The sequence below is a fragment of the Lissotriton helveticus genome, chromosome 9 (assembly GCF_964261635.1).
Source record: "Lissotriton helveticus chromosome 9, aLisHel1.1, whole genome shotgun sequence".
Classification (NCBI taxonomy): domain Eukaryota; kingdom Metazoa; phylum Chordata; class Amphibia; order Caudata; family Salamandridae; genus Lissotriton; species Lissotriton helveticus.
Genome location: NC_136070.1, coordinates 59,870,911 through 59,885,296, shown reverse-complemented (window position 1 = coordinate 59,885,296; position 14,386 = coordinate 59,870,911). Strand labels below are relative to the sequence as shown.

The 14,386-nt window shown below is 46.5% G+C and overlaps 1 protein-coding gene across 1 annotated transcript in view; it reads right to left on the bottom strand.

Annotated features, from left to right (window-relative positions):
- Positions 1–14,386, bottom strand: part of RYR3 (ryanodine receptor 3) — a 1,933,484-nt gene that overhangs the window by 929,977 nt on the left and 989,121 nt on the right. The window contains exon 42 of the mRNA XM_078661960.1: positions 8,617–8,720. Coding sequence (XP_078518086.1) covers positions 8,617–8,720 — 104 coding nt within the window. The remainder of the gene's footprint in view (positions 1–8,616; positions 8,721–14,386) is intronic.

Sequence of the window (14,386 nt, the reverse complement as noted above, 5' to 3'; positions counted from 1 at the left end):
TCCTTCTTCTTGCTCTCCGTCAGAGGTAGGTGGGTCCTCTTGTGGAGGAAGAGGGATAATAGGAGTAGGCATGACAGAAGGCGGCAACAGTGGTGGAGCCGCTAGCTGTGGTGGAGGTACTGTTCTTGAGGAGGGAACCTCTTTCTGTAGTCCTGCAGCATACTCTGGAGGTCTAGTAGTAATGTTGGTGGGAACAAGCAGGTTGTTGCACAGGCTGCTACATGTATATATATTGTCTATAGTGAGCAGGAGGAGCTTCATACTGTTGGTAGTAGTGCTCCTCCTCCGCATAGTCATCATCCTCCTGACACTTAATATTCAGTTGTGAGGGGCTATAAGCCGCTCCTAATTGACCCTCCTCATCATCAGTATCTTCAACATCCAGAAGATTGGTGAAATCTTTGGGGTTTTAAACTCCATGCGCGCCCTTCGCAAAACCGGCGTTGAAAAAGGGGCACACAGAACTGCTGGTGAAATCTTCGTCGTCGATGGATCCGTCGTCGACAGATCCGTCGCCGACAGTGGTAATATTGCCGTCGTCGATGTCGTCGTCGACGATGGAGTCGTCGTCGACGTCTGTGCCATCGACGATGGAGTCGTCGTTGACTTCTGTGCCATCTATGATCGTGTCATCGACACGGTGGACAGTGGTGTCGTCAACGGCGATATCGTCGGTCATGGTTTCCTCGACGACGAATTCTTGCTCGTCGACGGTCGGGTCGACGTCAAGGTTTTATGTTTGGATGCCCTCAATGACAGAGGTGTCGTCGACGATAAAGGCAATGTCGATGGGATAGATCCTTTAACCACTTGGCTGCTAAGGGGTGTGTGCGAGGTCCATTGACTTTCCATTGAAATCAATGGAAAGTCCATGACGAGTTACCCTTGTCATTAGCGCTGAAGGGGTTAATACTTGCCAATGAAGAAGTCATCGTCGTCGACGGTCTGGAAGATGACATAGTTGAAGTTGTGGAAGTAGCAGGTAAGGCTGTAGAACCTGAGGAGGTTTTCTTAGCAGACTTGGCTTTTGAAGTACCTGCAGACTGAGGGGATGAAATCCCTGAGGAGACTTTATGTTTTTTCTCCTGATCAAGGGATTCTTTCACCATGCGAGCGGTTTTAGGTTGTTTCCTTTTCTCCTCAGGCTGACCCTCAGACAACCTCTGTCTCTTATGAGACTTAGGAGAAGTATCACTTTCTGCTTCTGAAGAGGTCTCATTATTCTTTTTCAACCATAATAAAAGCCGTCCTTCTCTATCCCTCAAGGTTTTAGTAGGGAAAGTGCGGCAGATCTTACAGTGCCTTGCTTCATGATTTGGATAAAGGCAGTAAATACAGTCTTTGTGGGTATCATCAACGCGAACATTCTTCTTCCCATGGGACTGGCAAGGTCTGAATAATCCTTTAGAATCTGGCATTATCCTGATAAAGTATAAGATATGCACTTATCTGAAATCACTGAAGAACTGAGCCAGGCTCAGGGAGACTCCCTTACCCAACGAAGTGTGGTGAAAATCTGAGGAACACAGCCTCTCTTGGGAACGTTCTACAGGGTGCTGGTCTCTGATTGGTTGTGTTTTTCAGTGTTTTTCAGTTTGGTCCTTTTTCCAAAAAGAGACTAATAGGCTATATAATGCATGTTTGCATCTATGGGCCTATGTTTTTTTACTACTTACTGCTATGTTATTTGTACAGTTGGACTCCCACTACGACGACGGGGAATGAATCAGGCATGTAAATCTATGAAAGATACCCCAATACTGGCTAAGCTGAAGGACCAGAGAGCGATGGCAGGACAAGTTACTGCCCATTGCTACAAGTGGTGTTAATGATGGCATGTACAGATTGTGGGTTTTTCGTCAATACGCTGATAAACTTCTCCCCCCTCTAGCACTGCCTGACTAGAGCAAGCCATATGTCAAACCGAAAGGGCACTCATTTCACCTTTGTGCCTGACCTGCACCTGATACTTTGTGTGCTCTTTGACTATTCACTTTGCTCTCTCCCAGTCGCAGTGAATTCCTTCTAGCGCAACCCCACAAGATGAAATGTGTGATGTAGATGCAGAAACTGTGAGATTTCAACTAGACGTGTCTGTAAATTAATCTGCCTGCTTTTTTTTCTTCTATTTTTGGTTGTGCCTCACCTGTGCCCCGTTGTAGAGGGAGTTAATTTCACACCCCTGAAGTTAAAGGCACTACGGTCCAGTTGCCTCTCCGGGTGAAGACTGAATTGTAATTCTAATTGTATTTATTTAGTGCTAACTGCCCCTGACGAGGCATTGAAGTGCTTTTAAGGAAATAACACACTACATCCGCAATCCAAAGTGGATTTGTGGTGGATTAGAATAGAGGAATATAAATTCTTAATTAGAGCAGTGGACATATGAGTCTGTTATTTGGAATGAATAGAATAATGGAGGGATAGAGGAGGGAAGAGTATAGAAAGTGTAATTTGGGAGATCATATTAGATGAAGTTTGGGATGATTCAAAGGAGGGATAAAGGAGTGAAGAGTCTATAATGGGTTATTTAGGAGGTCGTAGAAGTAAGGAGATCTGGGATGGGTCAAAGGAGGGAAGAGTCTAGGAAGTTTTATTTGGGAGATCATAGTAGTAAAATAAGGTTTCAGAAGAGTCAAATGAGGGATAGAAAAAGGAAGAATCTAGAATGTGTCATTTGGGAGATCATAGTAGTAACATGAGGTCTGAGATGTGTCAAAAAAGGGAAGAGTCTAGAAAGAGTTATTTGGGAGATCATAGTAGTAAAATGAGGTCTGGGAAGAGTCAGAGAGTGGAGTTATAGGATATATTGAAAGAGGTATATGAGGAGACAGAGTAGTGAACTGGAGAAAGTTGATAATTTTTCTTCTTTTTTTCTACAGTGGGAGTAAAGTAATAAATATATAGATAATAACCAGAAGTGGTCTGTGCAGGTAACAGCAGTGGGGTGGTGGGGCGGAGTAAGAGGAGATTTTGAGGGACGATGCTGAAGGGAAATTAATTAGTTAATTTTCCTTCAGCTTCATCCCTCGAAATCCCCCCTTAATCTGCCCCACCACTGTTACCTGCACGGACCACGGCTGATAATAACTATATAAAAAGGTATACATGTATATGGAAATATATAAACAGATATAAAATTGCATTATATAAGGTCCCATAGTCTCATACGTAGGTGCAGAAAAAGTTACTTACCTTTGGTAACACCTTATCTGGTAGAGACACTATCTAGCCCCAGATTCCTTACCTGAGAATATTCCCTAGGTGTCATACTGGTTCCGGAAACTTTTGGTAAGCAGTACCCCTGTGCACCGGTAGGTGGTGTTGTTCAGCTCCGCGTGGCGTAATCGGTGTTGTCCACGCTAGAAGTGACATGCACAGTGTTTATTTAGGTTCCACCCCAGCACGCAGACTCCATTTTGTTCGCGACTCTCCACACCAGCAGCACTCTGACCTTTGATGTGGAAATCTGTAGCCCTGATAGGGATACATCCTTAGCTCTGTAATTAGGTCAGTGTGGGGAAGGTGGGTGGGTTGGTAAGGAATCTGCAGCTAGACAGAGTCTCTACCAGATAAGGCATTACTGAAGGTAAGCAACTTGTTCATCTGACAGAGACTTCTAGCCCAGCAGCAGCTGAGACAGAATGAGGGGTGTGGGGGAGGCGGGAGTGGGGGCAGATGAATTGGGTCCGATTGTTCTTGATATTATTGAGAGCATTGGAGAGGAATGGTATTGGAGGAAATGCATACAGGAGGCCAGAGCTCCACTCAAGAAGAAAAGCATCTTCGAACAAGAGCTGCCTCGGAAACTCCAGCACCCAAAACTGTCGACATTTGTGAAGGGGAACAGAACTAACAAAGGTTCACCCCACTATTGAAATAGATCTTGCATCACCTCTGAGTGGAGACTCATGATCCGCTAGGCACCAATGGCTGAGTTTGTCTGCTCTGGCATTCAGAGAGCCTGTCAGGTCTTGAATCACTAGGGAAATGCCTTGTTGTTCCAGCCATGTCAAGAAGCGCAATGCCTCTTGACAAAAGGTCCACGGCCCCACCCTGTTTGTTGCAGTACTACATGGCAGTGGTGTTGTCCGTGACCACCTGCATTAGCCTTCCATTGATTAAAGGAAAAAAGGCTTTTAATGCCAAACGGATCGCCGGGTGCGCCAACAGATTGATGTGGGTTCGGATTCCTCCAGAGATTAGAGTCCTCTCTTCTCTACCTCACCCAGATGGCCACCCCAGCTCAGGAGGGAGGAATCTGTTACTACGGTCAGCTCTGGTTGGGGAAGGAGGACGGTAATGCTTCTGCCCAATTCGCAGTTTGATATCCACCACTGAAGATCTTTTGAAGATCTATCCGAGATCTGGACCATGCTAGAGAGATTCCACAGATGATGCGCCCTCTGGGACTTCAGGTTCCACTGCAGAGCCTGCATATGCCAGCAGGCATTTGTTACAAGCAGGTTGCAGGAGGCCATGAGGCCCATAAACCTCAGGATCATTCTCACCAAAATCCAGGATAGAGGCAGCAACATCAGTATCATTGCCTGAATATCCTGGACTCCCCACTCAGGAGGATAGACCAAAACTACACTGTGTACAAACTCCAGAACAGCTCCGATGAAAGGGAGCATCTGAGAGGAAGTCAGGTGTGACTTCAGCATGTTGATAGTGAACCCCAGTGAGTGCAGAAGGATCACTGTAGTCTGGAGGTGGAAGACGACTGTTTGGGGTGAGTCGGCCTTCACCTGCCAATCATCGAGGTAGGGAAAGACTGGAACCTGAGACCTCCGCAGACGAGCTGCAACCCCTGCCATCACTTTTGTGAACACCAGATGGGGCGCTGGTAAGGCTGAAGGGGAGCACTGCAAACTGAAAGTGCTCTTGCTCCACTGTGAACCGCAGATAACGTCTGTGGGCAGGCAGGACGGGGATGTGGAAATCGGCATCCTGCAAGGCCAAAGCTTCCATCTGGTCTCCTGGATATCTAGGGCAGACAGCACTTGTGCAAGCTTTGGATCTTGAATTTCTCATTTTTCAGTAACAGGTTGAGAAGGCACAGCTCTAGGATAAGACGAAGGTCTAGGATAGGATGAAGGACACTGAAAAGTTGTAGGAATAGCAACCACAACCTACTTTTGATGCAGGCATCCTCTCTATAGCTCCCTTGGTCTAGAGAGCTAATACTTCCTGAAGGAGCAAGGAGAGGTAGTCCTCTGTCATCTTGTTGTTAGTGGGTGGCATGGGGGGATCACCAAGGGGAGGGAGTAACCCCTTTGGACGAGCTGCAAAACCCAATGTTCGGATGTTATTGACCTCCAGTGGTGCAGGCAGTAGTGTATCCTGTCCCCCACTGATACCCATGAAGGTCAGAGGGCAAACTAAAGGGATTTGGAGGTGAGGGCTACCGGGTGAGGGGAGGGATGGACTGGCCTGACCTCTGGCTGCCTGTCCCACATTGTTTTTGGGAACTGCATTCTCGACCACGAAAGTTCCAAGAAACTTGTTGGCTCTAGCCTCCTCTGAGACCATGGGAAGCATTTGCGCAACCGAGTCCCGGATAATGCAGTCATGAGGGTGGGAGTGGGTGTTTGTTTACATATTGTGGTGGAATGTAGTATGAAATTGTGTGTGAGTGAAATGTTGATGTGCTGGTGTGTGTCATGTTTTGTTTTTGTGGAGTAGTGAGTTGAGATATTGATTGTAATGAGTTTATGTGAAGGATTTGGATGTAAAGTACTGTTGGTGATTGGCAGTTGAATGGTAAAGGGGTGGTGATGTGTACTGAAGGAGAGTGTATGTGGTGTGGGAGAGGAGATGGACAGGGGTTATGAGTGTTTGTATTAGATTTGGTAGCAGGAAGTGGTGATATATATGGAGAAGTGAAGGGTAAGAATTGTTTGGTTGTGTGATTTGGTAAAAAGAGGAGGATGGTGTTGTTGGTGGATGATATGAGAGAGGATTGATTACAGGGTTAGTGGTGATGGAATGGGGTCTGTTAGGAGGAGAAGAGGGTAAAGTTGGTGGTTTGTAGGAAAAAGGAGTATGTGTTTAAAGGGATTAAGGTTATGAATAATGTGGGTTTGTGTTGCTGCTGGTGAATTAGATAGTGATATAGGACAGAGTGGTGGTTTGTGTGAAAGCAGAGGTGCAATTGTGTGGTAGTAGGGGTAGGAGGGTGTATAGATGTGGTTTGTGGTGTTTTGCATTGGTTGTTGAGAAACGGAAAAGTGGATAGAGTTTGTTCGTTATAAATGAGTAGTGCACATTTGTTGATACTGTGTTATTATGTTTGAGAATGTGGATGGCTTAAGATAGTGGCTGGTAAATGGGAAAAAGGGCAGAATCTCTGGCCCTAGGCCAGACCAGGCACAAACAGATGTGAATTGAGAACTCTTGCCTGGACACTGAGCCTTCCGAGTTCCCCTAATGTTTTTGGGAAAAATCATGTTCTACTTCCTAAATGGTTCCCCTTTCCAGGAATAAAAGGTGCACATATTTTATTCTTGCAAGGCCTCAGGACCTAGCTATCCTGGCTGAAGATGGCTGATAGCCAGAAACCGATCCTAGGATGCTTGATTCCGGTCCAGGGAAGACATGGCTTGGCAGTTCGGTCTGGACTGTTCCCATGAGGCACAGGGTTAAGACTGATTTGCATATGGCCATGTCTGAACTGGGGTGGCTTGGTGAGCAAAATAACAATGGATAAAACCCAGATCTGTGACTGGAGGTGAATGTTTTGTCATTGTGCAACATTCCGTCCATCATCTTGTGTGTTTTGCTGTTCATCCTATGTGGGAAGGGTATGCCCAGACGTGGGTCCCGTGCTCACTACACCACTGGAGTCAAGCTATCCTGGCTGAAGATGGCTGATAGCCAGAAACCGGTCCTAGGATGCTTTATTCCGGTCCAGGGAAGACATGGCTTGGCAGTTCGGTCTGCACTGTTCCCATGAGGCACAGGGTCAATGCTGATTTGCATATGGCCATGTCTGAACTGGGGTGGCTTGGTGAGCAAAATAACGATGGGTTAAACCCAGATCTGTGACTGGGGGTGAATGTTTTGCCATTGTGCAACATTCCGTCCATCATCTTGTGTGTTTTGCCAAGCTCAACACAGACAAGACAGAAGTAGTATTGTTCTGCCAAGACACAGCACTATGGGACTCAATATAACGGCCTTCTGAAATCAGCCCCATACACCTCCGGCAAACCCAAGCAAAGAACCTCAGAATAGTAATCGACAATCAACTCACCATGACTGGCCAGATTAATGCAATCTCCGTATCCTGCTTACACGCACTCAAAATGCTCAATAAATCTTCAAATGGCTCCCCACCAACACTGAGAGGCCTGAAACCAGCTATGTGAATAGTTAAACATGACAAATTTCTGTGTTTTAACGTGTGCTTTGATTCTGAGATGAAATTCCTCGATAGCTGTTGACTGCCAGGAGCTTGGCTTACACGAGGAATGGTTGTTTTAAGAATGGCATTGCTTTTCCATTATGGTTTATGTCTAGGCACTTGCTTGCAATCACTGAAGCTTTCCTGGGTCACAGTTGTACACCCACATCTTCTGCTTACTATGCAGCCTAATTTGAGGTCTATGTGGAGCGAGACTAAGATTAGGGCTGGGTTCGTCAACCTAGACCACAAATTGCACACAACAGACACTCATGGGGAGTAATCACGCATAAGGGATTTAATTGGAGATAATTGGCAGATTTGTTGGTCATTCTGTAAAAGCGACGGGCTCGTCGAGCCGATCCCTCGAGAGATAAAGAGCTGTGGGTGTCAACAGTGGGCCTCATTTACGAGGCCTTGCGTGAGTTTTGCGCTTCCGATGCGTCACTTTTTGTGACGCATCGGCAGCGTAAAACATGCCTCCTGATGCGCACTATTTACAAAGTGACGCATCTAAGCAGATGCGTCACTTTGTAAACCCCTGCGCTACATTATACCTGCGTCAGGTATAATGTATGCAGAGGGGGCGTTCACCCGCAAAAAGCCTCGTAATAGTGACGCAGTGAAATCTATGAGATTTCACTGCGTCACTTTTAGGACGCTGTTGCGTCAAAATCTTGCGCCTGCCTCGCAGCAGGCGTAAGACTGACGCAGGCCCTTTCACATGGGGCTTTCCCCATGTGAAAGGACGCATTGCTGAAGTTGCGTCACTTTTGTGACACACTCCAGCAATATGTCACTTTTGCGCCCTACAGATACGTCAGAAATACTGACGTATGTATAACTCCTTGCGACATGATGCGTCATATTATAAATATGACGCATCAATCATGTCGCAGGGAGAGCGCAGTGAAAAGTGACGCATCGCTGTTTTCACGCAGCGATGCGTCACTTTTCATAAATGAGGCCCATAGAGTTTAGGAAATTAGGGAGAAGGCTTAATTCATGTTGCCTAAAAAAAAATGTGAGCCAGTTGAAGTAATGAGAAAACATACGGATAACAGCAACAAGGAAGCAGAGTGAACTGTTGCATGTTTAGGGCTCTCGCTGCCCCACTGGCACAAGAGTCAGGGTGCATGCACCCATCACCCAGTCAACAGTGAAACTGGTCGTATTCCTTCCTGCCTGGGGCATGAAACGTGTCTTACCTTCTCCAGGTCAGGCTCCTCCAAGGACAGCGCCAGCTCGTTGTTGTCCATCACAGATGAGGCAGCGACATCCAGCGGTGTGGACCCCCTCATGGACGGAGAGGCTGCAGGTGAAGGAGAGAGGTGTTAAGTGTGTGCGGTTGCAGTACACAAGCGAAGGCAGCAGAGGGCAGCAGAACAACACAAATTAAATCAATGAACAGATACAGAGAGAAAGGAACCGTCTCTTAACTTGATCATAACATTGTTTGATATTATCTAACTCAAGGGTGCGCAATTTATCAACATCAAATTGTGAAAGCTTTACTCTGCCCCTAAACTTGTAACAGGGACCAGTTCCACCAACAAAAGTAACTGTAAAAGTTACTGGTTCTACCAACAAGAGTAACTGTAAAGGGACCGGGTTCTACCAGCAAGTGTAGCTGTGACAGGGACCGGTTTCCCCAGCAAGCGTAACTATGACAGGGAATAGGTCCACCAGCGACAGTAGCTGTAACAAGGGAGCGGTTCTACCAGCAAGAACAACTGTAACAAGGGACCAGTTCTACCAGCAAGAGTAACTGGAACAAGGGACCGGCTATACCAGCAACAGTAGCTGTAACAAGAGACCGGTTCTACCAGCAACAGTAGCTGTAACAAGAAACCGGTTCTACCAGCAACAGTAGCTGTAACAAGGGACTGGTTCTACCAGCAACAGTAGCTGTAACAAGGGACCGGTTCTACTAGCAACAGTAGCTGTAACAAGGGACCGGTTCTACCAGCAACAGTAACTGTAGCAAGAGACCGGTTCTACCAGCAACAGTAGCTGTAGCAAGGGACCGGTTCTACTAGCAACAGTAGCTGTAACAAGGGACCGGTTCTACTAGCAACAGTAGCTGTAACAAGGGACCGGTTCTACTAGCAACAGTAGCTGTAACAAGGGACCGGTTCTACCAGCAACAGTAACTGTAACAAGAGACCGGTTCTACCAGCAACAGTAGCTGTAGCAAGGGACCGGTTCTACTAGCAACAGTAGCTGTAACAAGGGACCGGTTCTACTAGCAACAGTAGCTGTAACAAGGGACCGGTTCTACTAGCAACAGTAGCTGTAACAAGAGACCAGTTCTACCAGCAAGAACAACTGTAACAAGGGACCAGTTCTACCAGCAAGGGTAACTGTAACAAGGGCCCGGCTATACCAGCAAGGGTAACTGTAACAAGGGACCGGCTATCCCAGCAAGAGTAACTGTAACAAGGGACCGGCTATTCCAGCAGGAGTAAATGTAACAAGAGACCAGTTCTACCAGAAATAGTAACTGTAATAAGAGACCAGTTCTACCAGTAACAGTAGCTGTAATAAGGGACCGGTTCTACCAGCATCAGTAGCTGTTACAAGGGACCGGTTCAACCAGCAAGAATAACTGTAACAAGGGACCAGTTCTACCAGGAAGAGTAACTGTAACAAGGGACCGGTTATACCAGCAGGAGTAAATGTAACAAGAGACCGGTTCTACCAGCAACAGTAACTGTAACAAGAAACCGGTTCTACCAGCAACAGTACCTGTAACAAGAGACCGGTTCTACCAGCAACAGTAGCTGTAACAAGGGACCGGTTCTACCAGCAACAGTAGCTGTAAGAAGAGAACCGTTCTACCAGCAGGAATAACTGTAACAAGGGAAGTTCTGCCAGCAAGAGTAACTGTTACAAGTGACCGGTAATACCAGCAATAGTAACTGTAACAAGGGACCGGCTATCCCAGCAAGAGTAACTGTAACAAGGGACCGGCTATTCCAGCAGGAGTAAATGTAACAAGAGACCAGTTCTACCAGAAATAGTAACTGTAATAAGAGAACAGTTCTACCAGTAACAGTAGCTGTAATAAGGGACCGGTTCTACCAGCAACAGTAGCTGTTACAAGGGACCGGTTCAACCAGCAAGAATAACTGTAACAAGGGACCAGTTCTACCAGGAAGAGTAACTGTAACAAGGGACCGGTTATACCAGCAGGAGTAAATGTAACAAGAGACCGGTTCTACCAGCAACAGTAACTGTAACAAGAGACCGGTTCTACCAGCAACAGTACCTGTAACAAGAGACCGGTTCTACCAGCAACAGTAGCTGTAACAAGGGACCGGTTCTACCAGCAACAGTAGCTGTAAGAAGAGAACCGTTCTACCAGCAGGAATAACTGTAACAAGGGAAGTTCTGCCAGCAAGAGTAACTGTTACAAGTGACCGGTAATACCAGCAATAGTAACTGTAACAAGAGACCGGTTCTACCAGCAACAGTAGCTGTAACAAGGGACTGGGTCTACCAGCAACAGTAGCTGTAACAAGGGACTGGTTCTACCAGCAAGAATAATTGTAACAAGGGACCCGTTCTACCAGCAAGAGTAACTGTAACAAGGGACCGGTTCTGTCAGCAATAGTAGCTGTAACAAGGGACCGGTTCTACCAGCAGGAGTAAATGGAACAAGAGATCGGTTCTACCAGCAACAGTAACTGTAACAAGGGACTGGTTATACCAGCAGGAGTAAATGTAACAAGAGACCGGTTCTACCAGCAGTAGTAACTGTAACAAGAGACCGGTTCAACCAGCAACAGTAGCTGTAACAAGGGACCGGTTCTACTAGCAACAGTAGCTGTAACAAGAGACCGGTTCTACCAGCAAGAATAACTGTAACAAGGGACCAGTTCTGCCAGCAAGAGTAACTGTAACAAGTGACCGGATATATACCAGTAGGAGTAAATGTAACAAAAGACCAGTTCTACCAGCAAGAGTAACTGTAAAAAGAGACTAGTTCTACCAGCAACAGTAGCTATAACAAGGGACTGGTTCTACCAGCAACAGTAACTGTAACAAGGGACCGGTTCTAACGGCAAGAATAACTGTAACAAGGGACCAGTTCTACCAGCAAGAGTAACTGTAACAAGAGACCGGTTATACCAGCAGGAGTAAATGTAACAAGAGACCGGTTCTACCAGCAAGAATAACTGTAACAAGGGACCAGTTCTACCAGCAAGAGTAACTGTAACAAGGGACCGGTTATACCAGCAGGAGTAACTGAAACAAGGGACCGGGTCTACCAGCAACAGCAGCTGTAACGAGGGACTGGTTATACCAGCAGGAGTAACTGTAACAAGAGACCGGTTCTACCAGCAATAGTAACTGTAACAAGGGACCAGCTATACCAGCAGAAGTGACTGTAAAAAGAGACCGGTTCTACCAGCAATAGTAACTGTAACAAGAGACCGGTTCTACCAGCAAGAGTAACTGTAACAAGAGACTGGTTCTACCAGCAACAGTAGCTGTAGCAAGGGACCGGTTCTACCAGCAAGAATAATTGTAACCAGGAACCAGTTTTACCAGCAGGAGTAACTGTAACAGGAGATCAGTTATACCAGCAGGAGTAACTGTAACAGGAGATCAGTTATACCAGCAGGAGTAAATGTAACAAGAGACCGGTTCTACCAGCAAGAATAACTGTAACAAGGGATCAGTTATACCAGCAGCAGTAACTGTAACAAGAGACCGGTTCTACCAGCAAAAGTAGCTGTAACAAGAGACCGGTTCTACCAGCAATAGTAACGGTAACAAGAGACCGGTTCTACCAGCAACAGTAGCTGTAACAAGAGACCGGTTCTACCAGCAACAGTAGCTGTAACAAGAGACCGGTTCTACCAGCAATAGCAACTGTAACAAGAGACCGGTTCTACCAGCAACAGTAGCTGTAACAAGAGACCGGTTCTACCAGCAATAGTAACGGTAACAAGAGACCGGTTCTACCAGCAACAGTAGCTGTAACAAGGGACCGGTTCTACCAGCAACAGTAGCTGTAACAAGGGACCGGTTATATTAGCAGGAGTAACTGTAACAAGAGACCGGTTATACCAGCAATAGTAACTGTAACAAGAGACCGGTTCTACAAGCAATAGTAACTGTAACAAGAGACCGGTTCTACCAGCAAAAAGTAACTGTAACTTGAGACTGGTTCTACCAGCAAGAGTAACTGTAACAGGGAGCGGTTCCACCAGCAACAGTAACTATAACAGGGAGCTGTTCTACCAGCAAGAGTAACTGTAACAGGGACCAGTTCTAGCATCAAGAGTAACTGTAACACAGGACTGGCTCTACCAGCAAGCGTAACTGTGACAGGGGCCGGTTCTATCAGCAAGTGTAACTGTAACAGGCCCTGGTTCTACCAGCAAGGGGAACTGTGACAAGGAGCAGTACTCCTAGCAAGTTTAACTGTGACAAGGACTGGTTCTATCAGCAAATGTAACAGCGAGAGGGACCAGTTCTACCAGCAAGTGTAGATGAGACAGAGAACGGTTCTACCCACAAGTGTTACTGTGACAACAACCATTTCTACCAACAAGTGTAACTTTGACTGCAACCAGTTCTACCAACAAGTGTATCTTTGATACTGACCCGTTCTACCAGCAATGGTGAATATGACAGCAAGTGTAGCTGTGCAAGGAATGTTTTTTTCCAGCAAATTTAACTGTAACAGGGACTGGGGACTAGTTCTACAAGCAAGTGTAACTGTGACACAGACCGATTCTACCAGCAATGTAAACCATAACAGGGACTGATTCTACCAGCAAGTGTACCGGTACCACGGACTGAGGGCCAGTTCTACCAACAGCTTTAAGTATAACAGGGTCTGCTTCTACCCGCAAGTGTATCTGTGAGAAAGACCAGTTCTACCAGCAAGTGTAACTGTGACAGGGGCCGGTTAAACCAGGTAATTCCCTGTGGAATCATTGGTAATGACAATGGCGACCCCCCTCCCTGATCTTATCTAAAGACCCAGTGCTAAACACATGGCCAATCATCACCACAGAAGAAATCACTGCCCCATGAAGTCCCTCCACTCAGGATTCGCACTGGACCCATGCCCCCACTTCACCTACTCCAGAGGTCTCTAGCCCATCAACATTATTCTCCCATCCATTCTGAATGACTCGCCTCTTCAGCTGAAAACATGCAACTGCACTCCCACTGCTGAAGAACCTGTCAACGCATTACAAATACAGAACGATCTTCCTGCTACAATTCCCGGCCAAGGTCTGAGAGAAAAATCATCTACAGACACCTCATTGTATACAGCAAAGACCATCAACTTCTCAACACCACTCAGTCCGGTTTCAGACCCAGCCACAGCATGGACACTGCCCCACATTGCCACCACAAATCTGCATGGATTTGGACTGAGAAAGCATGGAAGCCCTCAGCCTTCTAGACTTCTCGGTAGCACTTGACATGGTTTCCCTTCTCATCCGCATCCAACACCTGCACAAGGTCAGAATCAAAGTGCATTCTGTCCGATGGATCTGCTCCTTCCTGACTGGAAGGCCCCAGCAGTCACCCTGGCACCATATACCTCGGTCACCCGCAATCTATCTGCAGAGCTCCGCAAAGATCCACCTTGAGCCCCACCATCTTCAATGCATACGCTCCACTTGCTCTCTATATACAAATGAGCACAATACAAACTCCACACTTCCAAAGCACTACATAACACTCGTCCAGCATATCTCAACAGTTGCGTCTGTTTTCACACATCTTCCGGACATCTCTGCTCACCCCAGCTACTAATTGAACACATTCAACGCATATGGAAAACCAGATTTGGAGGTAAAACCTCTTCCTACATCTCTCTTAAAGAACAAGCTACTTACCTTTGGAAATGTCATATCTGGTAGAGGCTATATCTAGTCACAGATTCCTTATCCCCAAGAGTCAGATTGGATAGGGATATTTTTCATGAGCAGTACCCCTGCAAGC